Here is a 26,315-nt window from a genome sequence, read left to right on the forward strand (position 1 = left end):
AAATATATATTATTTATCGTTTCTATGCATAATTAGTTCTATATGTTTTCAGTAATATTTTATGATGATATCCAAATAGCAGAAGAGACCAAAAATAAACAGCAATGAAGGTTAAAACGTTTTCTCATAAATTACGACCGGGACAATGTGGAACATGCAAATACAGAGGAATCCACGTTATAACATCATCTCAATAGTTGCAAAAGAAAAACATCTCAATTGTTGTCTAAGTTAATAACGTGCCCCCTTCCGTTAATCATCTTTGGTCATAATTTTAGTCATATAAATTTTCAAGTTACAAACTAGCCTTTTAGATCAAGCATAGTTCAGAGATGATATCTGAAACGTAGTAAGAATATCAAATAAACAAATATATTTACAGCTTTTCTGTCAAATCGAATGTAATATTTCAGTTTTCAGATGTCACACTCTTAAGTCGTAAAGGGTGGGGAGCCAACAATTCGTACAAACATTTATTCAATTTACAGGAATTCACAAGTGATCATGTGGCTTCATTATATTAGCTAGGTCATACTTTCCTAGACATATAAATATATACGTGCACACACAATCGTTGGATGTACTGCAAAGTTCCGGTAAAAGGAAGAAGATACTTTGGAAGAAAAGGGGTATGAAACATCAAACAACGTTAAAAAAATACTATTAAAGAGAAAAAGGTTATAATCAAGAGACTCATGGCAGATGAACATGGTGAGAGGGCATGTGATACTATTAGTGCTTTGTCACTTTCTCACGTACCTTTTTGTGCCTTACCAATTACTTCTCCTCTACTACTACTTTATATATTATAAATAATGGAATATGAAAAATTTTAGGCGACAACAGGATACAACACCATAATAAGTTTCAAAAAGATTTCAATATATGTACACTTTTCTAGTTCTGCAACAAGTTGATTTTATTTTCCTTTGTACAACACAAGTTGAGAAATAATATCAAACGTTCCTCTTTCATAATGTATTTGTTAACTCAAACAATAGATAATATATACATAAGACCTAAAGAAACATGACAACGGTCTTTGTCTTCGTAGAGTTCGTGCTCCCAAGTATCATTCGAGCATCTCTGACCACGTGTCTCCACCTCAAACGGATCTTAATACATGCTTCTTGTTTTTGTTTCACATTTTTATAATATTTTGTTGATTTTGTTGCTCGAAACGAATACCAACTATATATTTATTTCGTCTATTCAAGCATATATCATCAGTATTTTTCAGAGAGTTTTTGCTAATATAATGAATAAATAAGCATGAAAGAGGGAGAGAGAAAACTGAGAAACTTTCAACAACAATTGAAAAACTTATCTTACATTTAGCTTTATATGATTGGATTAACATATTTTATTTAAAATTTAATTGCAATATTACAATATATTTAGTGGATAGACTTTGTACTGATGATGATGATGGCCGTTGATGTCCTGTAAAGATAGAACCAGTGAGTTTTCAATTTGGACTTTTACATGATTCATGTTTTAGATCACCCACTTTATAAAATATAGGTGTTACTTCATAGTAGTTAGTGGTCATATATAAAAAATAACTTATAAGTTCGAAGATCTGATCCTCCTGACTGTGTTATCAGATATCTTGGTGGAAAGACAGGTCAAACTTTGTTCTTTACATGAATAATAATAATCTTACAAGAAGATAAAAGAAAAATACCTCACTGTAGTCATGTCTTATGAATTTTGGCTAGCCTGATTAAAGAATATGTTTTAAAAGTTAGATCAATGGTCAAAAACTAAGCTAATTATATCATCGATTAAAGCTAACACTCATTACTACCATAATAATACACTAGATTTTGATCCGCGCAGGCGCGCGGATGTATATTTTGAAAAATATGTTGATATTTGTTTTTCATGTAATTATTAGGATTTGGAAAAATGAATCCGAGGAACATAACCGATACCGATCCAAAGATATAGTACCAAACCCAAACATAAATTGATTAAATATTCTAATTATTCAAAATTTTCTTATTTAGAGAACCGAATCTGATCCGAACCGAAGTATTTGGGTATCCGAATTTATCTAAAAATAGATTTATATACTTATATATATTAATTATTTTTAGATTTAACGCATATAAAACATCAAAAATGATACTTTTAAATTGGTTTAAATACTTGAAAATATATATAGATAGTCAAAAGTAAATATCTGAAATAGTTAAAGTATACTCAAATCACCAAAAATACTTAAAATAATTATTGATTTCGTATCCAAAATTTTAAATCAAGCCAATTGATATGTTAAGCTTAAGTATTATGACATATGTTATTCAAATTTATACGTAATATATTATTTTATTTATACATTTTGAGAAATTTAAAATATATAATGATTTAAGACTTTAAAAATAATTTAAATTAGTTATCCAAACCCAAACCAAACCCGCAAAGATCCAAATCGAACTCAAACCAAAATTTAGAAACATTCTAATAAGGCTGAAATCTTTGACCCCGAAAACCCAAAATACAAACCGATCAGAACTAAACCCGTATGGGTATCCAAAAGCCCATCCCTAGTCATTATTATATATCGTATTTTATCATCATATAATTAATCGTATTTTATATGTACCATCATATAAGTAATCATATAATTAATAGTATTTTATACATACCATCATATAAATAATTACATATATTATATTTTTAAAACTTAATATGAAATATGAAAACCATAATTTGAGTTGGTATTTCAAATTGGGCTTTGTATTATATTTTTCTTATATATATTGACAATATTTTTTTATAATGGTTATTGAAAAATAGTTTAGTAAAAATCCATTTTTGAATATATGTATATTTTTGAATCAATTTTTGATATAAATCAAATTTGAATTATTATTTTGATTTGAAATATGTATATAAAATTTAAATTTTGTTTTATGGTTAGATTAGAAAATTTTTTTTAGGGAATTAGATTGACCCATTTTGGTATATTTTAAAAGTGGCCTAGATAACTTTCAATTTTTTAAAAAAACATAAGCCCATTACTTTTTTTTCTTAATACTACTTTTTTTGTTTTCAAACAAAAATATTTTTTTTTAAAAGACTGCAATCCATGTTTCCAAACACTCCAAATTTTTAAAAGTCCTATTCAAGTCTCCAAACACTTCAATTTTGTACTTGCGTTTTAATAAGATAGATGGCTTGACACAATAACGCCTATAACTAAACAAAGTCCACTGTGATAACTAATTTTCCTACTTTAACCACTCTCACGAAACGATTTTAAACGACCAGAACGGCGTGTTGTAATGTTACAGGAAGTATCGGGAACGTGAAACATCATGGCGTTTTTTAATATTTGGCCAGTTCTACTACTAGCCCACCTTTTCTTTCGAAGAAATGCTGCTGAATCAACCTGGAAAGTTAGCTGGTAGAGTTGTGGAAAGAGGTTAGTGATTGTGGGCCGCAAGACGATATTAATACAAACCATAGAAAGATGTAACTATCCTTGTCAAAATTGATTTTCAGATAGTCAAGATTTAATCTAAATAAGGTGGGCCTAGTGTAGACTTGATTAGGACCATTGCCATATATCATTAAAGAGGCCTATCTTAGATGACTGAACTTCTAGACCAAGTAGAGGGTTCTGATGCTGCAGAGAACTTACTAAACAAACATAAACAGATTACTTGGAGTCAAAGTTTCCTCAAGGAAGAAGAACCAAGCTTAAAGACAGAGTTTATACAAGATTCAGATTCAGACAACTTTACTACAAAGCAAAAAGATCCAAAGTCTATCAAAAGCTTTCAGCCTATATAAACTAACCTTTCTCTTTCATTTACTCTATCAACTAACAAAAGTACAAAACTTCCAGTAACCCTAATGGCTCTCTCTTGGCCTACAAGAATCCTCTGTTTTGCTCTTGCCTTATAGGCTGCATCTCTTTCTCTCTCATTCGCTCTGCTTCCCACGACTTCTCCATCGTTTGATATTCCCCTGAGGATTTGGAATCTCATGATGAACTCATCGATCTCTTCGAAAAATGGCTCTCCAACTTCGAGAAAGCTTATGAAACCGTTGAAGAGAAGTTGCGTAGGTTCAAAGTTTTCAAGGATAACATGAAACACATCGATGAGACTAACAAGAAAGTGAAAAGATACTGGCTTGGTCTCAACGAGTTTGCGGATTTGAGCCACGAAGAATCAAGAATATAAGTATGTAGGGCTCAAGATTGACATAGCTAGACGTGATGATGAAAGATCTTAGTCTTACGAAGAGTTTGCTTATAAGGACGTTGAGGCTTTGCTTAAATCTGTTGACTGGAGAAAGAAAGGAGCCGTGAGCTATGTCAAGAACCAAGGCTCTTGTGGTAATCTCAAATCTTGGACTATGATGTGTTATAGTTTTAGCATTTTTCATTTCATTTTTTGCTTCTTTTTTTTTTGAATTGTCACGCAGGAAGCTGTTGGGCGTTTTCGACAGTAGCGGCAATGGAAGGTATAAGCAAGATTATGACAGGAAACTTGACAACATTGTCAGAACAAGAACTCATAGACTGTGACACAACCTACAACGTGGTCTCATGGATTATGCTTTTGAGTACATTGTCAAGAACGGTGGCCTTCGCAAGGAAGAGGATTATCCTTATTCCATGGAAGAAGGAACCTGCGAGACTCAAAAGGATGATTCTGAAATGGTGACTATCAGTGGGCACCAAGATGTACCTAGGAACGACGAGACGAGTCTCTTGAAGGCATTGGCTCATCAGCCTGTCAGTGTCGCTATTGATGCCTCTAGTAGAGAGTTCCAGTTCTACAAGGGAGTAAGTCATTCTTAGTATTAACTACATGATTCAAGGAAAAGACTGATCCATTCCTTAGTTCTCATGATGTTACTGTGTTTTGGTATATGAAGGGTGTCTTTGATGGGCGGTGTAGGTCAATTTGGACCACGGTGTGGCTGCGGTTGGCTACGGTTCAAGCAAGGGCTCGGATTACATTATTGTGAAATCAGAACTTAGACCATCTCCAATGGTGTTTCATTTTTTACATTTTGCTTTATTTTGAATAATTGCTCCAATGGTACTTCATTTCTTGCTATAAAATGAAGCGCGTTTATCAAAAGAACGGGGCTTATATATTGAACAATTGCAGGGGTAGAAAGTACACACAGAGGAAGCTTACATTAAGCGGTTTTATTTGGTAAGAAATATACATTTGGCTTCCTTTTGTCGAGTAAATACTTGAACTGATTCATGAGTTTGGTATCTTGGTCATCAAGTGCTTGCCAAGGATTGCCCGTCACCAATCTCTTCGTCCTCAACATTCTTATCTCGTTCGTGCTCGTGCTCATTCTCTTCTAACGATCTTCCCATAGTTTCCTTCGTGAAGAAATACGTCACAAACATTCCAGCAATACAAACTCCACCAAGAATCAAGAAAGCAGTTCTCATACGGTTCACATCAGGATAAACCTGGTTCATATCATCGCCATCTTCTACCTTCTTCGTAGCCCACAAGAACCCAACAGTGCCCACAATAGCCCCAAGCTTACCCGCGGCTCCGGATATCCCGTGGCAAGTCGACCTAAACCTAGCCGGGAAAAGCTCCGCGGGAATGATAAAAGTTGTAGTGTTGGGACCAAAGTTACAAAAGAAGAAAACCAAACCGTAGAGCACCATAAAGCCTTTCTTTGTCTGCTCATGCTTTGACCAATACCAACCGTACGGAATCCCAGCGGCCAAAAAAATAACGGCCATGAAGAAAAACCCCATAATCTGGATCCTGACACGACCTACCTTGTCGATGAAGAAAACTGTGAACCAGTAACCGGGAATGGTGGAGCAAGCGGCGACGATGGCTCCTAGTTTCGCCACTTCGAAGGTTGCGTCGTAGACGTTTGTGGTGGCGGAGGAAGAAGGTTTATGGGAGTAGCTACTGAAAATATGGGAGAGGAGGAAGTTGCTTGTGTAGAAGACGACGTCTACTAGGAACCAGTTAGCTGATGCGGCAAAGAGGTCACGGCCGTGGAGGCGGAGGAAGCGAATGGAGAAGAGTTTGTAGGTAGGCGGTGGTGAAGGAGAAGGTGGCTCCGTCGTTGTTTCGTCGGAGATATTAGATATTGACATGACTTTTTGCATTTCTTTTGCTGCTTGGACGATATTGTTTTCCACAAGTGCTGTGTATCTGCATGCATGGGTAGGGTACTACCATTCATTAGTCAGCCACATTTTATGTTAAACTAGGGTCGGCCCGCCCTACGGGGGGTTATGATTTACGTATGATGTATATGTCTATATTATTGTATGTTTTCTTTGCATGTGTTTTATGTTAGGAATTGAAAAAAAAAATATGTATAATCATGTTTATGGTTGTTAAGATGTTTGGGCATGGAGAAAATATGGTTTAGCTCTTATTGGTAGTGTGTTAGATTTGCTTTGGAACTAATATGTGTTAGCGTTGTTTGCTTTACTAAATGATCTGTGCGAGGAAATGATTACCGGAGATCAACCGCACGAAAAGTTAGATGTGGTGTGAGTGAGGTTGTATGCTTTCGAATTAATATATGTGTTAATTTGTTTAATTCTTACATAAACGGACTTTTGATTTTTTATCTTTGACGGTAAAATCGTTCCATAGAGAGTTTCATTTTGTTGGTTGTTCTATTCCGGTTTAGTTATCCAGACCACCTCAAGTTTGAGTAATATAAAAGCTTTTCGTCAAAAAAAAATAATAGAAAATAATCAATAAATTTTAAATAACTAAATAGGAGTAAACGGAACATTTAACATTTTTCTTAATTAATGTGAAAAAATTAGAACGACATCTTATCTGAAAAGGTTGAATATTATATATAATACTGGTGTAGTTTTTTTTGTGTGAGTACAGTTTCAATTAGAAAAAATAGTCGGCTAATATATATTATAACCATGGGTAGATCTACATGAAGCAGGGAGGGGGCAACTGCCCCCAGTGAAATTTTAAAAATATTTAATTTGTTTACCAGAATAAAATTTTTAAAGCTGACGTTCCCCTCCCCCATTAACTAAAAGTCTTAGCCCCGTTCATTTATGGTTTAGTCACGTTTTTAATTCGATCTTGTTTTGTTTTAAACTTTTTTTCCTTTCCAACATAAATCATAAACTATTTCCTAATTTACCTCTCCCATAAATGTCATTATTTTAATGATTTCAACATATTTTGAATCTATGTCCTATGATATATTGCTCGCATATTCTTCATTTTTTTCTCGCATATTCTTTTTACCAAGTTTTATTTTAATCATTTTTATTTAATTATCTATTATGTAACTATTTCTCAGAATGTTTATTTACTTTAATGATATTTAAAATTAAAAAATATATTATAATAGAAATAAATTTTAAACTTATATATATATATTCTCAAAATTTTGTTTATGTAATAATAGTTATTATTTAAAAAATTTGAACAGAATATGTTTTATATAAACAAATAATTGTAATAAGTATTTTTATTTTATATTTAAATAATATATGTCCCCACTATAAAAATATTCTAGATCTGCCACTGATTATAACAACTCGGTGAGCTTTCATTTTGTGGTTGGTTAATTGTTTTGTTTAAATCATTTAGTTTAATGGCTAACTGTTAATATTTTTTATGGAATTAATAAATAAAATACCCTTTTTACATGGCATTAAAAACATAAGTATAATAAATATGATGATATTTAATAATCTCATAAAAATATATTAACCTTATGACAAAAAAAATATATTAATCTTTTTATATATAAATGTTTTGTAATAGTTAGATATTATGTTTTACATTGTGGAAAGAGATACATATATGAATATTGGATAGTAATATCGCATTTTTAACTCATAATTATCTTTTCAAAACTGAAAAGCGAATTTATTTTGTTACTTTGAATTTTTAAAGAATCATAAACCCAAGGATTATATTTAATGGATCATAAAGCAAAGGATTACTTTTAATCTCAAATGGATTATATTTAAAAATATAATTATACTGAGGTGCGGGTTTATAACACTAATTTATAATAATGTGTACGTGAAAATATAAATTTAACCTACTTTTGTTTATATTTAAAACAATATATTTGAAAAATGTAGCTCTAATTAGTAAAAATATCATATTCTAATAATTAAACCTGAGCATTACAAAAAAAAATTATTATATATATATGGACATCGGTTTATAATGTACGTGTATCATTGAAATTAACAGGATGTCTTCATGTCTTCACGCCTCTGTTTAGCCTCATAACAACTGAAAGGGAGGATAACATTTTTTTAATCAGTAATATTCTCATGTACGATACAACAACAAAAAAGATTATAAAAATCAAAGAGCAAAAGAGAACGGAGGAGCTCTCACTTATCACATATCTGACAGTATTTGCACCGACTGCATACAACAATTCAAGATATGTGCAAGAAGTTTGCAAGTGGACAGCAATAAAGTCCTCAGTTGTCGCCAAAGATTTATATGACTTTGTATATTTACAAAGTAAATATTTTCAAGACTAAATATTCGGTAGGGTGTGTTTATATAAAATTATTTTATATAAAATGTATTTTAGTTTTATAATATAGTACATATTGTTTTTTCTAAGATCATATTGTAGATTTGTTAATTTTGTTTAAATATTATATCTATTTTGTTAACATTTGACCTTTGTTTATAATTTTTTTGCATTTAGATTTTTATTTGTTATCAACTATATTTTATTTTATCAACTATATTTTACGGTATTATACTTTTTATTTCCAGTATTCATTTTTGTTATATTTTTAATTGAAATAAGTTTTCTTTTTTTACATTTGCATGAGATTATATTATATTATTTTCAGTATTCATTTTTGTTATATTTTTAATGGAAATATAGTATATTAACATATTTTACAAAATAATGTTTATTTTTAGAATGGTTTAGGTTAATTTGTACCGAGTTAAGCTGAAAAATTCTATAGTCTTAAAATATTTTATTGATATTTTTACATTAATTTTTTTTTTTGAAGTTTCACCAAAAATTTCTATATATATATATATATATATATATATATTAGTGGTGATAAAGGCTTATAAAATTTATAAGATATCCTATATACATTTTACAACATGGATTTAATGTATATTATTTATTAACTATTATGTGTTTTGGATATATATTTTTTTGTTTCTAAACGAATTTGGATTGATTAAAGCATATTAAAAAAAAAAATTGATTTAATTCGATCGGTATTTTGTTTGGCTGTAGAATATAAATGTTTGGTTTTCTATTAAAATGGTTTAGCTTAGCTTATTTACAGCCTAAGTATATAGACAGTTAACCATTAATATTGTAATTGATGTACGTACAATTTTTCAATATATCTACTGAAGGCCAAACAATTTAAAAGTTAAATGTCGAATGTGCGCCCATCTCAAGACATGATCTTCATAGATAGAAAAATGGTTCATAATGATTTAGTGAAGGCAATAGCTCTCAAAGCTTTCATCCTTTTGAAATTTTTTGCCTATGTATTTTGTTACTTGAATTCCCCAAAGCATTCCTCAGTTTTATATTTAATAGGGTTCTTTCTTATTTTTTAGCTTCTTTTTTTAGAGAATTTTTTATAGCTTCTTTGTAGAATGGAATCTGTGTTTATATCGGACACTACTCCAGAGCAATTAGAGTTGTTGCTCTTTTCTTTCTAATTAAATGGTTTGATACCTTATAGAAAGCTTCCATGAGTGACTGAGTAGGTGACCTTTTAGTTCATTTCAGGTTTGAATAAAGAGGTTTGTGGTAAATATTTGAAGGACTCAATAACACCAAAAGAGTAAAGATCTGTACATAACTAAACAAATATCATGAATATGTGAAGAGCTCATGCATATAAGGTGAAGGCCAAAAACAAACGCAAACAAAGAGGCAGTAAACTTTGTTATGTTTTAATTAAACGACACGGTATGATGATGTACAGATCACCTATTAAAAATTACACAACCTAGGGCCCATGAGTGGATAAGATACTTGTCTTCAAAGGGAATCCGACTCAGCAGATTCATGAGAAAGAGTAGACTGAGTTGTAGCACCAGACTAAGCATCCTCCTTGAAACTGGATGTGATCCAAGAGAAAGGTGTGTTGGTCTCAAAACCCTTGTCAAGATTATCCTGACATTCAAACCTGTAGTGAACAGTCATATCCTCTCCTGCTAACAGGCACACACCGCAAGACAAAAAACAGTTAAGTAAGATGCTTGTGTTTACCATGTTAACCCCTCAGCAAGATGCAAACTATTATTATCTATGACAACACCTGACTATTCCAGTAAAAATATCATCAAGTTTGGCGAGCTTACTGCAATAACATATCCGTCTTGCATGCTTCAGGTTGAGCTCTTGCAAACGTCAAAAATTTGTTTAAAAATTAATTTTTAACCTGTAAGAAAAAAAAACAGAACCATTTTAGTTGTTTGGCGTGAAGGTTATCAAGTTCAATTGCTTTTATTAATTAACAATCAATCAACAGACGACTCACACTAACACTTAACAAACAGATATAAGCGTGTAGCCATCAAAGTTATTACCTAAGTAGCAAAAGAGAGGGAAACTCAGTTTTGGTAATGAATAAGAACAATGAGAGGTCTAAGGAGGATTTAATTGGAGTATAATGAAAAACTATCTAAAGAATCCAAAATTTTAAAGGAACGCTAACCCTAGATTCAATCCACAGCTTAAATCACCAATCGAGGAATCAAATAAAATTTAACAAAAATGATATTTCCTGAATCTTAAACTTAAAAATAAACGAAAGGAAAGATCTTTCTCTTCCTCATCCAAGAAAAGATCTTTCGGAGCCCTAAACGCTAGGTGAGCACAGATCAACACGACTCCGACCATCACAGCCGAGACAAAAACAGATCAAACATCGGTGAGGAAAAGCACAAAGATCCGATCGTGACAGTTTCTGAGACTCGGTTGATGAAGACGGGAATTAAGGGATTGCGATGGGTGGTTGAGATTCGACGGAAGAAGGAGCGGCGGAGGGAGTGGTTTGGGAAGTGGAGATTGGGAGTATGTGAGACGCCGTGGAAGTATGTAGATACACCATGAATGAGATGATGTTTCTGAAGATAGGAAATCATACCTTTTTATTGTCGAACTCCATCGCCTTGCATAAGAAAAATCTCGTATTAAATCTTGATCGTGGGTGATCAATTAATTGAGTGCTTAAAGATGATAAATCGGTTACTGACATCGCGAAGAAGGAGACGAAAATCGGCTGCTCAACCGAAGTCCCCATTAGCTTTGGAGATGCGAGTATGATGTCTCGCATACCCAAATGAAAAACGCGGCGTTTCATCACGTTGAATTGGTTAAAGCACGCAATGGACTCGACGTAGAAAGACATGGCCCAACAAAACAGAAGCCTGCACAAACAAAATAGACAACACGTGTCAGCGTCCCCTCACCTCATTTACTGACGTGGCAGGAGGAAAAGAGAGTGGAGCTCTTCTTTATGTTATAAGATATACAACCATTTATACATAAAGTAAAAATTCCATAAAAATACTTTAACTAAACTTTGGTAATCAGTTTAATACACAAACTTTTTTTATTGCTCAGTTTAATACTTCAACTAACTATTTTGTTTATTTTAATACACTAACTTTTAAGTAATCATTTTAATACTCAAATTATGCTTATTTTAACCAAAATATTAATAAATTTCAAACGCTTTTTTAAAAATATCTCAAACTCAGAAAGAATCTTTAAAAAAAAATCTAATTAATTTCAAATTTTAGAAATAAATTTTGGATCAAAATTGATAATTTAGACAACTTAGTTTTGAACAAACAAAATAGATTAAGTGTCGGAAAACAAATTAAATTTGATATTGAAAATAAGACCAAAATTAAAAGTTTAAGGTTATCTGCAGTTTAGTTCTAGCTCTTTGTATTTCTAAAACATAAAATAAAATTAGATTTCTTTTTTAGATTGTTTTCTGAATTTGGGGATTTTAAATTTTCATTTGAAACGTAATAACATTTTTGATTAAAATAACATAGTTTGCCTATTAAAGTGAAGATAATTTTAAAAGTAAATGTATTATAATAATTAATTTAAGTATTAAACTGAATATAAAAAGTTTGTATATTAAAGAATTAAACAAAGTCTTTCTATTTTGTTATCATGACATTTTGAAAAAAGGTTATCGTGACATTTTTTGGCCTTTTCTATTGAATGATGTACGGATTAAAGTACAAATTAGTGGACTAGCTTGGAGGTGATACCCGATATAGATATTATGACAAACATGAAAGAATAATAAAATTACAAAATATTAAGAAACAAAGTATATGCATGTATGATTGGTGAAGACTTTTTTGTTAAAAATAATAGGTGGTCTTGGAATAGAATACTTAAGGATAAGATGCTGGTAAGGTATATACCACAATGTTTGGTATCTATCCCAGTATCCCTTACAAAGTCAATGACTCATTTGAAACAAACCACTAATTTGTAAGCCTCTGAATAACTGATATTTTATCAATGAAACTAGCTATTAAATTATACAAACAGCTACAATTTTTAAGGAATCTAATATTGTATAAAAATATTTGAAAATACCATCAAAATATTAATGATAACCGTCAACTCTAGCATTTTTCAATAGAATAGAAAAACCTTTTTCATGATTTGGAGATCTCAAAACAATACTTAATTAAAATGTTATCATTATATTTATTTTAAGAACACTTGTAAAAATTCCCCACTAATCATGCTCTTAGAGTTGTAGAGGGCATCTAGGAAAACACGTAAGTAAGGCGTCACCATGGTGGTTGAGAGGGAATGTTCGAAATCGTAGCTTCTATTGTACTATAAAAATAGATGTTGAAGAAGCATAATGTTTTTTTTTAATTTAATTTTATATTTGAATCCTACAAAATATGTGAAACTGCAAAACATCTAAAATAAATGAAACTGCTGTTTTTGCCTGCAAAGAAAACCTATCAAAATATAGGATAATTTCAACTGTGTAGAACGATGTCATCTTAATCTTGTAGCTTTCAAGATTTTATGACTGTCATTGGAAACAAAGATTCATGACGTATTTACTTACAGTAATATGAGTGGGATTGCATACATGTCACCACCACTCATAGAAAAAATATTTAGTGGAATTTATATTTTAGATGCAATAACGCATGTGTATAAAATAGAAAAAGCATTTGTTCGTTTTTAATATTAATCGCATGAAGTAAAAAGAGATTGTAAAATAATACTGATGAGAAAGTTTTGGACCAACCTTGCGGTTTCCGGCATCAACATTCGCCAGTATAAGGTCAGTGCAGCAGGAAGAGCACCGATCATAAGTATCAGCCTCCACGCCACGTCAGCTACAACCGGAGCCTCCCCATCAGCCTTCGAACCACCGCCAAAGTTTTTGAACGCCACGCAAACAGCCATCGTCACGGCTGAGCTCACAAGAATCCCCGACCCTTGCATGGAGAACACGGCAGCTATAAAGGCGCCACGTGTCCTCTTATTAGAAAACTCCGACATGATGGTAGCCGAGAGTGGGTAATCACCACCGATACCCAAACCCAGAATAAACCGAAAGAAACCGAGGCTGACCATAACGCAAGACCTACGACTGGTGCACACGGAAAAGCCACAGCCAAAGGAGCTTAGGATCATGATGATCAGACAAAGCCCGTAGACTCGGCGACGACCAACTCGGTCGCCGAGGTAACCGAACACGAGTTGACCCGTTGCTGTCCCGAGAAGAGCGATGGCGTAAGAGATGGAGAGAACTGGTGTGCTGATGGAGTCACCGTGGTAATAAATATGGCTTATCATTTTCATGATCGGTGCGATACAGAAGAGGTCGTAAGCGTCGGTGAATAGTCCCATTCCTGCTATTATGATCGCTTTGAAGTGGTACCATTGTATTCTAGCTGCATCAAGAGACGACAACACCCTTGGTGGCAACGTCCTTTTCTTGATCTGCGATTCTGAATTCATAGCTGATCCCTCTTCACTTTTATTTGGTTTTGTTTATGGAAGCTTTGGACTTCGTAGGTAGGGCATAATAAAGTGAAACAGGATACTAATGATTGTACTTATTATATATAAGTTAGGTACAACTGTACAAGAAGTCTTTGTCTGTTTTTCATTATATTATTTCCAAGCTCATGAAATATGCTGCTTTATGCTTGAATCCGAGGAAGACTTGGTGAGTTGTTATATTCTATTTGTGTTGTCACGACGTGCACAATATTCACTGTTTGAGGATCTCCGGCAGACTAATTAAACCAGGCTTTTGTATTAATCCATTTATTTCGGTTTAATTCACTCTGACGAAGAGTAAGTAGTAGTCGTCTAGCATGAAAACCTCGCGGAAAATGACACTGCGTAGACCGATGGTTAGCAGTGATGTGTAAACAACATGCCGACAGTCTTAACATGAAAACCTCACGGAAACGACACTGCATAGACCGATGGTTAGCAGTGATGTGTTGTGTTTCTTTGAGCTTTTGCTTTGGGTTTTAACTGAAATTGATTTGTTTTATTATTGTTTTGATTTCTTGGAGTTTTTTTGTTTTTTTCTTTAGTGGTTCTATATAGTACATGTTCGTTTCATGGTTAAAGACACAATTAGACAAGATTTTAGAGTTTAAAGTGTGTCAAGAGGTTTCCGGTTTGAGTGACGAAACCAATATTACCTATTGTGGTTTTAGGTATGAAAGGATTACAGGTTTCCAAACTTATAGTATTAAAAAAAGTTCGCTTAAGATTCATCTTGTTATTGTTTAGTTATCATGAATGAGTAGTTCTTTAGTATAGGTTTATGGATTAGAGATTTTATAATTTGGTTCTCACTCAGTCTATCACTATTCTTAGTGCTGGATTTGGATTAGTCACCTGTTTGTGATTTTATGTTGTTTAACGCATCGACAGTATCCACTAAACATATTTAAACATGATTTAAATACATGTTGGAATCTGAATGGTAGTTAGTATTTAGGATTATTGAACATATAGTATTATAGAAAAAAGTTAAACCTGGCCTATATATCTTCTTTGCAATAGTTAGAAATAGAAAAAAAACAACAACTAAATCTCTTATAGGCTTATCTAATAACTTGTCAAATTTCCCTAAGTGTGATTAAAAGTTCTTTTGGATTCGATCCTCCATTACTACGGTACTAATTACTCTACGCTTACAATTAGGTTATTTGGGTGAAAACTCAAGTGAATCAAGCATATCATATGCGTTATCTCCAAAAGAGTGAGAGATATGTCCATCCATACAAGATGTTTGGATTGGGGCCTAGCTTCTATAGCCGCATTAGAGATCTAAATGCGTTCCGGGCTTGAAGGGACCTTTGGTTCTAGATTAAGTTTTCCTGTCTGATGACGACAGCCTCAAAGATACCATCTGATCGGAAGTTAGGAGAGAATAGCCGTGGATCAACTGGTCCTGGGAGCCTAAATGACAGCTTGAACGGTCCAGGCAGACAAAGCTTCCGGATATTCATCTTGAAAACCCGAGAATGCCTCTTTATCGTATTACATCCTGTAGTACTTGATCCCTCTAGTATAACCTTTCCATCTGACTCAATCTCACAGCTGAATTCACCTGCGCAAAAACATCAAACCAATGAGTGTTCATCACTCATCAGACTCTATGAGACCTATATATATATATACATGTGTTCATGTGTTCATCACTTTAGACCCGATAAGACCTAATTATATGTGTGGCAGGGGATGAAAACAGTACCGGAAGCTTTGCAGACACCGGGCAAAGCAACCTGGAAGAAGTAAGCAGCTTTATTGACACCAATGTCGATGGATGATCCTAAAGTCCCTTTACTTGCTGTTCCAGTGGTTATAACCGCTGCTTCTGCATCACATTCCTTCATCTCAGGAGGAACTAATACAAGTGACAGACTGGTGGGTTCATCTGTTTTGTCTATTTCCATAAGAGTTTCGCCATTCTTGTTTGTTGATGAGTCCTTGACCCGTCTTTTCTTGTAAGTCTCCCGAGATCTTTCCGGGGTCTTACTGATGATTCCCCCAGCATCTTTCTTTCTCTTGCATGTTTCTCGAGGCTCTGCATATGAGTTACAGTCTTGGTAATACACAAGTCCACTTGACGTTTCTTCTCTTGAACACTCCTGCTCCTTCCCCTTTCTTTGTGGTATGTCCAATGAGATTCCTTCTTGGGCTTTACTGATCAGACAAACAGCATCGTCAGCAGCAACTGCTTCCTCCTCATTCTTTCTTTTGCACGGACTCATGTTTCCCTCTTGCTCGTTTTAGAAACGCGCCAAGATCAGTAATTATTGACTCTATATATAAAATGAACCTGCATTGCACAAGGACACATATGGGAAGCATACGGACATGCATATATATATATATATATATATATATATATAGTTACAGGAAACAGTTAAATTGAGAGTCTCTCTAAATAATTGCCCACATAACTAAACCACATGTGAAATTGGATTTTCCGCAAATTTCAAAACCATAGATTTCAGAAACTAAAAAGCAACATTGTTAATGAAAATGAGAAGGAGATCCAGAAACTTACATTGAGAAAATAATCAGCTGTGATGAGTTTAACTTAGGAGGAACCGAGGAAGGGAGGAGCAGAACAGAGATTTTCATTTCTGCAAACAAGAAAAAAGCGAAATAAATGCAAGAGAGAATTGATTGGCCTTTGCATGTTTACACGTGGGTCCCGCAATTAACTGCAGTTTGAGTTTGGAGTCGTCGCTTTTTATCACCCGAGTCCGTCACGTGCCTGTCTAACTGTATTTTTGTAAACATTTTCTGGGCTTTTAAAGAAAAGTGTGGTAGGCCCAAATATTTTATCTTTTCTTAACTGTTAAATATTTTTTTAGACTATAGTTAACCTCAGTTAAGAACTTAACTTCGGCTAAAACACATAAGAACCGTCTCTTAGCTGAAAAATATAAAAAATATAAAAAAACTAAAAAAATGTCAAATCAGAATTAAGAATACCGGTTTAAGAGACTGAGGTTAATCATACTATGGTCAATATTTTCGAGATATTTTATGACAGTTTTATCTAAACAATTTTTATAAACAATTTCATTTTTCTAACGCGCAAGGCAAAATTCCAAAATTATTTACAAAACCCAAAAGTTTCTAACAAGAAACATGGAGTTGATTAAAAACAGAGGAAATTCAGCAGAAGATGGGAGTCAAAGACTGAAACAATAAGAAAGATCCTGAAATAACAATGGTATCAGTCTAGAAACTGTACAAACATGGAAAAGAAAAGAGTCCCTGGAGCTAAAATTTATGCACAGACCAGAAGCTAAGTGAGCTGAATAGACGTACTTTTATTTACAATGCAGGGGACTCGACTCAAGAGGACACAGAAAGCTACCTAACAGTCTTGTTACTAACACTCCTATACCTTAAGAAAGTGTATAGTAAGAAGACTACTTAAAACTACCCAAAAGAATCAGATTTTGATTCCACCATTCTATATGCATCTGTATTTGTTTCTTTTTTTTTTTTTACTAGTATATATATATATGCTTTTTCTTTGTACACCATGCGTATTTCTACTAGTTTCCAGCGGGAACCCATGTCTCCAGTGTGAAACCATTCGTATATATATATGACGAGGGACTACAGAAGCACCAACCCTGAAACTTCCATTGTCCTTTACCCTTTTTGACTTCTTCAGCGAGCAATACTACTTTACTTACGACCTGTAACAACAGTAATGTGGTGAGGTCGAAAAACATTTGCAAATAATGAAACAAAAAGAGGCATTTGTAAGTAATCAAGCTTTACCTTAATATGATAAAATTAAATACTGCGCAAAGCTTAAACAGGAACCCTGCCACTACTCAGAGTAGCTACTTCTTCCCCTTCTACGATCTTCAATGATTGAAAACTGCAAAACCGATGAATAACATCAAGGTCGTGTAGGTTTGTATCATCTCCAAGCGAATTTAGATCGTTAAGATAATAAATAAATACTTACGTCCATCTAGCTTTCACCCTGTTGTTTGATCAGAACCGCTACTCTGCATATGCTGAGGAGTCTGGACAATGACATGGGACTGCGTTGGTGAGGGACCTGCTATAGCTGAAGGGTAAGGTGATTGAATATGACTTCCTGGAACTGAATACCCCTGTATAGCTGTGTAACCGGGGATATTCTGACTCAGTTGTCCGTATTGGTAGCCAGGTGAGTTAACTGCACCAGGTACTCCATAAACCTGAAGGTACTGTTGCCCTGTGTAAGGACCATATAAGCCCTACAACACCATGACGAGAAGATATGAGATATATAACCCAAGTCAAAATAGTTTCAAAATGCACAAATAAACCAAGAAGAGACTGCAACAATTTCAAAAGCCTACCTGAGACTGTGAGTACATGTATTCAGGTCCATATGGTGTAACCCTGAGAGGGAACCAAAAAGATTAGCTAAAATTAGAGACAGATGAGTATAGTTTTTGGTAGACACTCAAACAGAATATTAAAAGAAAAGGAGTAGTATCTATACAACAATGGCTAAAAGAAGATACTAGACAAGGAGAAACTAGCCTAAACGTTGATTCCTAAACTTCAGATGATTAAGGCCTTATCAAAGTCCAAATACATTACATATAACCTTTGCTTGTCCAAAACAAATTGAGCTCGGCGATAAATCCTCTGATACTATTTTTGAAGTCCTGCAAGATTACCAATCACACAACATGTCACATCCCAGTGCTACTACTCAAGAACCCTATGCGGCAGAAGCTAACTTATCAACCCCTAGCAAGCCCATCTGAATCTCATTGTCCATGCTGTGATTGGTAAATCCCACTTGATCAAAAGTGACTGAACAAATAGATATTACAACTGACTAACTCTTCTTCACAGCATGTCTGTACAACAGAAGTAAACTTGTGTAACTCACCCGTAAGGGTACATCGTTCCTTGCTGGTAGCTATAAGCAGATGGTTGCTGATACGGATGGCTTCCAAAGAGTGAACCGCGAGGACCCTGCACAGTTCCAACATATGGGGATGGAGGTCTTATCCGTCCTAACAGAATTAAGCAATGTAATATGAAAGTCAGAGTAAGATAAAAAAAATAACAGATAAATACCGAAGCAAGACTGACCAGGGAGATTGGGTATCATCGCATAGTGCATAGGAAGGCGAGGTCTCCCAAGGGAAGCAAGATTACAATTAGCACGTCTGCCATCTATAATAGGTGTTGCATCGACACAGGCTCTCCTAGCAGCCTCTGGATCTCGGAAAGTCACCTAAAATCCTCCATATAAACCCAATAACAGAGCGCTTAGTCATTCACTATTCAATAAAATCTTAGAAATAAACTAACAGATATATTTAAGTTCACAGGATGAAAATGAATCAGAGAGGTTTCAGCATTTAGAATACACAACTAGGATCCTAATGCGAGCCCCTAAGAATGGTATTACCAAAGCCTTCACTATAGTTATAACTCAGAACCCAATAACGTGTTTAATCAAAACAAGCAGAGGATAGAAGTAAACTCACAAAACCGTAACCTTTGGATCGAGCAGTGTTCTTATCGGTGATAACGACGGCCTCGAGGATATCACCAAAGGGCTCGAAATGGCGACGAAGAGTGTCGCTTTGAGTCTCCCAGGCAAGGCCACCAACAAAGACCTTGGTGTAGGTTGTGTCGCCAAAGGGGGAATTCGAGTAGTGAAACCCAGAGCCCGGAATCGAATGATACGCCATGATTAGATTAGATGAGCCAAAGACACAAACTTTTTCGCCGGGAAGAAAAGGAAAGATTCAAAGTAGACCCAGTAAACCCTAGACGTAGTTTGAATTAATTAAAGCTTAGACGTGAAGAAAGAGTATCGAATTGTGAAAGGGGGAGATTTCTAGGGTTTACTTGGGTCTGCGAAGAGAAGAGAGAAAAGGAAGAAAAAAAAAGAGAGATCGGACCCAGTGAAACCTAATAAAGGATCATGCTAATAAGTAATGATCACGACAGAGACAAGAAAAAAAATAAAATTAAAGAGATAAAATTTCCCGGGAAAAAAATAACAGAAAATTAAAAAAAAAAAAAAAAAAAAAGGAGTTAGGGGAAAAGGGATTTTGAAAGATGGGCCGGTAGGTGGTAGACGGTTGAGTCTCTAGAGTTTCTGCTTTGCCACGATTTGGTAAAGCAAAATCAGAAACGATTCACAGACGAATTTTATTCAAACGTTGAGGAAGATGCGAAAGAGGGAAGAATCCGTGGAAAAGCAAGGTTTGTTTCGGGGAAATTTACATTGATGATGAAGAATGGGTCCCGCGTTAATTTATTATGCGACTAAACGCTGTAATCAATCATTATAGAATAATAATGTGCCTTTGTTCCTTCCTTCTCTCGTGATTTTATCGGTTAAAGCAATTTCTGATCTGTCTAAAGTTTAGTAATGTGTCCGGTTTGTTCTTCTTCTTTTTCGCCTGTAGTGTCTCATGAAGTCAAAATCAATCAATCAATCAGCGGTTGCATGTCGTCTCTCTCCATTTATAAATTTCTAAATAGTGTGTGTGGATCAAGCAAGCTTCTCACCCAAACCAGTTAGCTTAAGTTTTATGGATCCCATGTCTTCTTCACCTAGGCTAGGCCCACTAGAATGGCATTGTCCACTTTTTGACACAAGAAATAAGCATCTTCATCATATATGTTCATATGCATTTCAGCGTTTGTTAGGTAATATACTCTTTAATTAATTGACTTGTATTATTCCATATGTTGTTTGCACATGGGCATCCTATGCGAATCTAATAATATGCCAGGCATCGTAATACTAACACTGTGTCAACTTCTAGAAACAAAATTACCCCAAAACATGTAGTAGCATCATCAAAAAGTCAATTTTCCAAAATATAAATACAACTGAATCCAAACAGAGTTAGATGAACAAACATCAATAAGCTATCAGAGTAACGAAACATTCGTGTAACAGAGAGATATCATCATTTTAATTAACCATATGCTTCTTCTTGATACTATTAACTTGGCAGGGGTTTTTAAACGTTTACGATCTTCAAACATCTTTGATTAGAAGATAAGATGGGAGAAACCGAGGAAGACTCACCGAGACAACGAGGCACAATACTACTAAAACCACCACTGACCAGCATGAATATGCGATGCCTAAGAGCTGTTCTTCACAAACTGTTTACCACGAGAGTGAGTTTTATAAGAAAAACTTCACACCTCACTACAAGTTTTATGTTGTTGAAACAAGAAAGACTAATGAGATAGTTGTAGTAAGAAAAAGCTTGCCTATGTTGTAAATGATAAACGACCGTTCTTTGAAATTTGGTATAGCCACGATTCCTTCTGGTTCCACCGTCACCAAAACATACATTCCTTCCTAAATCAGGAAAAAAAAAACACAAATACTTGGATTCATGATTCTTTCCAATTTAAAACAACATTCATTGAAGATGGCTGGCAAATACCTTGTCATCAACTTTGTCAAAACTTTCGGTTTTAAATATCAACTTCTCAGTGTTTAACAATCTCCTCATCTGTTTTAACTTCAAACCCCTTTCACCGTTCCTCAATAGTTCCAGCGAGAACAGAGCAGGAATCTGTCATCACAACAAAAGATAAGACTTTCAACAAGCGCAAAGGTTCCAAAAGGAAAAAAACATGAGAAACAAAGTTTGACATACAGAAGCTGGGTACGAGATCTTGACTTCATACCAAGAACTTGACTTAAGCCCTCGTAATCTGTAAACTCGAGATCCAGACTGCAACGGCAGACTCTCCTTCCGTAGTTCCTTGCCAGCATATAAAGTTTTTCCACCAAACCTACAAAAACGTTACATCAACATCATCTCTACTGTCCCAATAAGAATTTGAAAAGTTTCTAGTAATGTGACGTTTTAAAGAACACTGACAAGCTCTCATGGCTGTGGCAAGGCGCAGCGATTATGAAGACGATAAGACAGAGGAGCAAATAGCATTCTCTGACGCGTAACTCAATCATCCTACGAACGATGGCTCCTATAACCACCAGTCCTGAAAGAAGAATCAATCTTCGAGTCCTGAACCAATCTCTGTAAGCTGTGTTCTCATAAGGACTAACTCGAACCGAATCGACGATCGATAGATGCCGAAGCTTTGCGTTAGATTTCGTCAGAACTGGGCCTAACTTTATTAATGGGCTAAGATCTTAATTGGATAATCTTAAGGCCTAATTAGCTACCATATCAAAAGCGTGGATAAAATGATCCTGACCGTCCACGTCACTCTGACAAGCATCTCGTTAAAGATCGTAGACGTGGTCAGATTTCCACGTGGTAATGTCTACGTGGACGATTGGTAAGAATTTATTTTTGTCCTGTCTTGTGTAGGGTCCTCTTTATGGGCCCAAAGTCTTGGACACTAACTCAGAAAGTCCAAAACGGTCAGGTAGACATGTGGGTCAGTTATTAAACCAATTTGGCAATTTGCCCATGTTGCTTCTTCTCCCTTCTAAATAATTCATCAATCAATACAATCACCTTTTATTTTCACGGTATACAAACCCAACAGTTTTTCTTTGTCATTTATAAAGCTTTTTTTTTTTTTTTTGCCATCTCTAATTTTTATTAATGGATCAAAGTCCAACAAAACAAAGTCCATAACAGTAAAACACAAAGCCCAAACCTAAGGCCCAACTATACAAAACTCTAAAGGCCGCAAGCCCATAGAAGAAACCCGTTGAGGAAGGAGATGAAGCAGCCCACCACGTGTTCGGTTGCCCTGCAACCAATGGACACGCGTCAAGGCAAGGACACCTCACTTCATCCGGCGAAAGAGAAGCGGCAGGATTGACCTCCGCCGTCAGCGGAGCATAACCGGCGAAGAAACGGATCAGAGACTCGTTCTTCACAGAAACCCTAGACACTTCAGATCTATGCTTCAAAGAAGATACTCAACCTACGTCAATCGATCCAACAAACCGTAGACTTACGGATGGAGGAAGGAGAATCGGTCGGATTAGAAACCACGAAAACCATAGATCGAAACAAAAACGGGATGAATCCGATGAAAGCCGCCGTCAACACCAAAGCTAGTGAGACGCGGAGACTATAGCCAGCCGTCCTCATCGGAGATGAAGATGAGAACGCCGGAGGCAAAAGCCGGACGACCACCGTGGAACAGATGCGACGCCGGAGGCAGAGATCCGGTCGGATGATACCGAAGCCGGAAAGGAGGCTTAAACCGTGGGCGATCAAACGCCAAAGCCACCGTCAAAACAAAACTGCTAATTCTCTCTCTCTAAAAGATTTTGGAGAGATAAGAGAGAGAGAAAGCTCTCCCCTTTTGTCATTTATAAAGCTAAAAAGCAGATTTTTTTTATTTATCATTTCTATAGTTTAATAGGTTTTTCAAAACAGTTTGTAGTTCATTCACAAACATATAAAAAGTGTATATATATTTTATCATTTCTATATATATGTGCAAATTGGTTATAGACTATGAAAGCTTGCTCAAATTCAAAACGAGTAGAACAATAATGAAAGAGACATTTGGTTTTGTATTTGTTTGGCCTATTTAGCTAGAAATACAAATTGGAGGAGGTAATTGCAGAAATGTGCATTTTTTTTTAAATAATTGGGGAACCATGTCAATTTTGCTTTGAGTTGCCAATTCTCTCCTTTAGCTCCAACTTATTCGTTACGTATGTGTTACCTGCTACCGGGGCTGATACCAAAAAAATTATATTGTATTGAAACTGTTTCCAAACGCAATCAACGTTTTGAAACTGGATACATTCATTTAAAATGATGATATAAGATATTGAAACCGGATATAGCTCTAATAATTGAAGAGAGAAGAGTTGTGAGATATTTTACAAATTATTTGTCAGAAATGTGATCGATAGGAAGATATTTTACAACATGTTGTTCCATGCGCTGAAAGTGATATGAAGAGTGCTTGACGCCATAGGACCATGGTATCCTGTTCATCTTGATATATCAATCAAAATACTATCCATGTTAGGAGATGGTGTTGGTTCTCTGTCAAATAACGGAGCTTGAATGTTAGAAGTATTTTATTAAAGAAAGCAAGAGCTAGAGATACGCGTATATGTGTCAATAGGCTGCAATTATAGTATGATTACATTTATCTAATCCGGGTTTTACTATTAGTAACCGGATATATGACAGTAGGGTGCATATCTACATAAGTGAATTCCCGATTCTTTGCATTATCAGAAGTTTCAAGATTGTTTGCATTATTGGTATTTTCGATATGTGCAACAGTCCCGTCATTTTTTTGCTTCATACGTGTCATTGGTCGTTTTATTTGATTTTGTTATGTCCATAGGGACACTTTAGATATTACTGCAAAATGCACAGTCTCTTTACCTGTTACCTAATTTACGTCTACAATTTTGCTATCTAGTGCAAAATTCCTTTCCATTTTATAATTTATATTTTTGAAATTGGTGGATGGGGTAGTAGCAGATCACACATCGACAAAGATGTGAGAATGGGAGTGGGCATTATTGAAAAGGTTGACCCGTAATTTCTGATTGATCACACCTGCTTTTGAATTTATTTTTCAAATCCAGTGGAGACCACCAATCTTAATTGATCTTTTTTATCAAAGATCTTAATTGATGTTTACTAGCTCCTTTTAAGCCATGGCCATGATTAGGCTGGTAAAAAATATTGTAGTAATATAGATATATTTGGTATATTAAAATAAATAAAATTTCAAGTCAAAGTCGAGAAGTGAAATATAATATTTATTGTCAAAAGAGTGGAAGTGTAGTAGCATCAAGAAATCGGTTATTCCCATATATGGTATAATTATATACCCTCATTTTTAGGTTAATAATATTGTATAGCCCAATCATACATTTATGTTTGTACAAAGCAACAAAAGCAGGTCATGTTAGATTCCGCGCGACAAACCACATAAAGTATGATTTGATTGATAATTTGATATAACTACACATTTCATCTTCAAATTGTAAAATTACTAACTTTAGCAACTAACTAACTTTAATATAGGATCGACAATTCCTCTCTTAAAAAAGTCTCAAGTCATTGGGTTGAACCAGCAATACAAGTTTTTCTTGGTCAGAATGGTTTACATTTTTCGAGAGGAAGTATGAATATTTTTTTTTGTCAACGAGAGAAAGTATGAATATATTCTAAGTTCAAGACTCCCACATCTTTATTTTACCGGTAAAAAAATACTATTTTTTGGTAAAAATCAAAAAAATACCATGCACCTTGAAATTTGGAACTTTTCAATTATAATCAGATTATGATGAATATATAGCTACCGCTTTTTATCTTACATTTACTTACCGAACTTATTTAACTTTTAAAGTATAAATCTTCTTATATGAAGTACCATGTTGATTAGAACTGAGATGTGTATATAGGAGAGAGACACACGATACTTTTTTTTGACAAAATGTGAATTCATTTCATAGAATTGGCATTGAGATACAATAGCTTAGATCTAATTCTGCTAGAACTAGCAAAGGCTATCTAAGAATCCCCAAAAAAAGATAAAAAAGATCCTTAGATACATTGTTAGGCTTAATCTAATAAAGATTAAGGCTAAAACATGAAACATGGAGAACAACATGAGAGCAATTGACTCCCGTATGACCCAGAGGACACACGATACTATCTCATATATATAATATATTTGGCGCGTAATACTTTTGATTGATATAAGAAAATAAGCAAATCAAATAAAAGAAGGGTACTGATTGATGGTGTCCCATAATCATCAAAGTTGTTGGACCTCTTATCGTTTTCCATATATTTAATTGAAATGATGTCATGTCGAGTAGGGTTTTTAAGAACTATTGTTAAAGGATATGTAGAAAATTTAGTTTCAAGAGCTTTTAATGTTATCTCAGCCTCAAAAATATATATTTGAATTATTTCTCCAAACAAGCTGCTTCATTATCACCTTAAATGATTTTACCCGTTTATGTCGGAAAATTAGAACTGGTTTTATTCCATGTTTGTTGATATAGATAACTCTTGCAGTACTCAAGATCCACAAGGATCGAGTTATATCTTATGACACTGTCTGGTGAGTTATAACTTTGAGAAATAGTTTTCATTAAAAACAGCATTACAAAACCCATTCGAATCGGCTGAATTATACGGAGTATGGAAGTATTTTTCTTAAGAACAAAAAAAATGGTGGCTAGCTAGCCTTAAAAAAAAATGGTGGCTATCTACCAAAGACGAATCAACCTGCAATTACTCACATCGACTGCAATCATGCTTAGTCATGCTTGGCTTGATGTC

At 34.5% G+C, this 26,315-nt stretch overlaps 5 protein-coding genes, 1 long non-coding RNA gene and 1 pseudogene across 6 annotated transcripts; 1 reads left to right on the forward strand and 6 right to left on the reverse strand.

The window, feature by feature from the left end:
- The first annotated feature begins 3,289 nt into the window (after nt 1–3,289).
- Nucleotides 3,290–5,144, forward strand: LOC106347289 (annotated as a pseudogene).
- A 116-nt stretch (nt 5,145–5,260) lies between these two features.
- Nucleotides 5,261–6,112, reverse strand: LOC125609910 (probable inorganic phosphate transporter 1-8). The gene has a single exon (XM_048781522.1). It carries the CDS (start codon nt 6,110–6,112, stop codon nt 5,261–5,263), a length of 852 nt encoding a protein of 283 aa, XP_048637479.1.
- Nucleotides 6,113–9,781: 3,669 nt separating this feature from the next.
- On the reverse strand, nt 9,782–11,119 carry LOC125610269. Its single transcript, XR_007340329.1, has 2 exons — nt 10,338–11,119; nt 9,782–10,187 (listed from the first exon to the last, which is right to left on the reverse strand). It is a non-coding gene; the product is annotated as an uncharacterized LOC125610269 (long non-coding RNA).
- On the reverse strand, nt 11,120–14,007 carry LOC106347288 (probable inorganic phosphate transporter 1-8). The gene is made up of 2 exons (XM_048781523.1): nt 13,289–14,007; nt 11,120–11,408 (listed from the first exon to the last, which is right to left on the reverse strand). The coding sequence occupies exons 1-2, from the start codon at nt 14,005–14,007 to the stop codon at nt 11,120–11,122; spliced, it is 1,008 nt and encodes a 335-aa protein (XP_048637480.1).
- Nucleotides 14,008–15,091: 1,084 nt separating this feature from the next.
- LOC106351580 (increased DNA methylation 3) lies at nt 15,092–16,986 on the reverse strand. The gene is made up of 3 exons (XM_013791362.3): nt 16,589–16,986; nt 15,770–16,357; nt 15,092–15,625 (listed from the first exon to the last, which is right to left on the reverse strand). Exons 2-3 carry the CDS (start codon nt 16,287–16,289, stop codon nt 15,378–15,380), a joined length of 768 nt encoding a protein of 255 aa, XP_013646816.2. The 5' UTR covers nt 16,290–16,357; nt 16,589–16,986; the 3' UTR covers nt 15,092–15,377.
- Nucleotides 16,987–17,219: 233 nt separating this feature from the next.
- On the reverse strand, nt 17,220–20,318 carry LOC106347291 (RNA-binding protein 24). Its single transcript, XM_013786805.3, has 7 exons — nt 19,557–20,318; nt 19,156–19,300; nt 18,950–19,076; nt 18,405–18,447; nt 18,023–18,299; nt 17,830–17,932; nt 17,220–17,744 (listed from the first exon to the last, which is right to left on the reverse strand). The coding sequence occupies exons 1-5, from the start codon at nt 19,761–19,763 to the stop codon at nt 18,036–18,038; spliced, it is 786 nt and encodes a 261-aa protein (XP_013642259.2). The 5' UTR covers nt 19,764–20,318; the 3' UTR covers nt 17,220–17,744; nt 17,830–17,932; nt 18,023–18,035.
- Nucleotides 20,319–20,860: 542 nt separating this feature from the next.
- Nucleotides 20,861–22,095, reverse strand: LOC106351581. The gene is made up of 5 exons (XM_048782538.1): nt 21,936–22,095; nt 21,708–21,846; nt 21,492–21,623; nt 21,313–21,403; nt 20,861–21,201 (listed from the first exon to the last, which is right to left on the reverse strand). The coding sequence occupies exons 1-5, from the start codon at nt 22,022–22,024 to the stop codon at nt 21,071–21,073; spliced, it is 582 nt and encodes a 193-aa protein (XP_048638495.1). The 5' UTR covers nt 22,025–22,095; the 3' UTR covers nt 20,861–21,070.
- Between the last annotated feature and the right edge of the window lie 4,220 nt (nt 22,096–26,315).

Source organism: Brassica napus, chromosome A6 (genome assembly GCF_020379485.1).
Source record: "Brassica napus cultivar Da-Ae chromosome A6, Da-Ae, whole genome shotgun sequence".
Lineage (NCBI taxonomy): Eukaryota > Viridiplantae > Streptophyta > Magnoliopsida > Brassicales > Brassicaceae > Brassica > Brassica napus.

Coding starts and splice junctions, on each gene's coding strand:
- LOC125609910 (XM_048781522.1), bottom strand. CDS start 6,112: ATGTCAATATCTAATATCTCCGACGAAACAACGACGGAGCCACCTTCT.
- LOC106347288 (XM_048781523.1), bottom strand. CDS start 14,007: ATGAATTCAGAATCGCAGATCAAGAAAAGGACGTTGCCACCAAGGGTG. Junction 11,409..13,288: donor TTGATGCCGGAAACCGCAAG/GTTGGTCCAAAA, acceptor TTGTTTGTGCAG/GCTTCTGTTTTGTTGGGCCA.
- LOC106351580 (XM_013791362.3), bottom strand. CDS start 16,289: ATGAGTCCGTGCAAAAGAAAGAATGAGGAGGAAGCAGTTGCTGCTGAC. Junction 15,626..15,769: donor CGGTGTCTGCAAAGCTTCCG/GTACTGTTTTCA, acceptor GTTTTTGCGCAG/GTGAATTCAGCTGTGAGATT.
- LOC106347291 (XM_013786805.3), bottom strand. CDS start 19,763: ATGGCGTATCATTCGATTCCGGGCTCTGGGTTTCACTACTCGAATTCC. Junction 19,301..19,556: donor GATCCAAAGGTTACGGTTTT/GTGAGTTTACTT, acceptor GGAGGATTTTAG/GTGACTTTCCGAGATCCAGA. Junction 18,300..18,404: donor ACATGTACTCACAGTCTCAG/GTAGGCTTTTGA, acceptor ATGGTGTTGTAG/GGCTTATATGGTCCTTACAC.
- LOC106351581 (XM_048782538.1), bottom strand. CDS start 22,024: ATGATTGAGTTACGCGTCAGAGAATGCTATTTGCTCCTCTGTCTTATC. Junction 21,624..21,707: donor AGATCTCGTACCCAGCTTCT/GTATGTCAAACT, acceptor TTGTGATGACAG/ATTCCTGCTCTGTTCTCGCT. Junction 21,202..21,312: donor GTTTATCATTTACAACATAG/GCAAGCTTTTTC, acceptor CGTGGTAAACAG/TTTGTGAAGAACAGCTCTTA.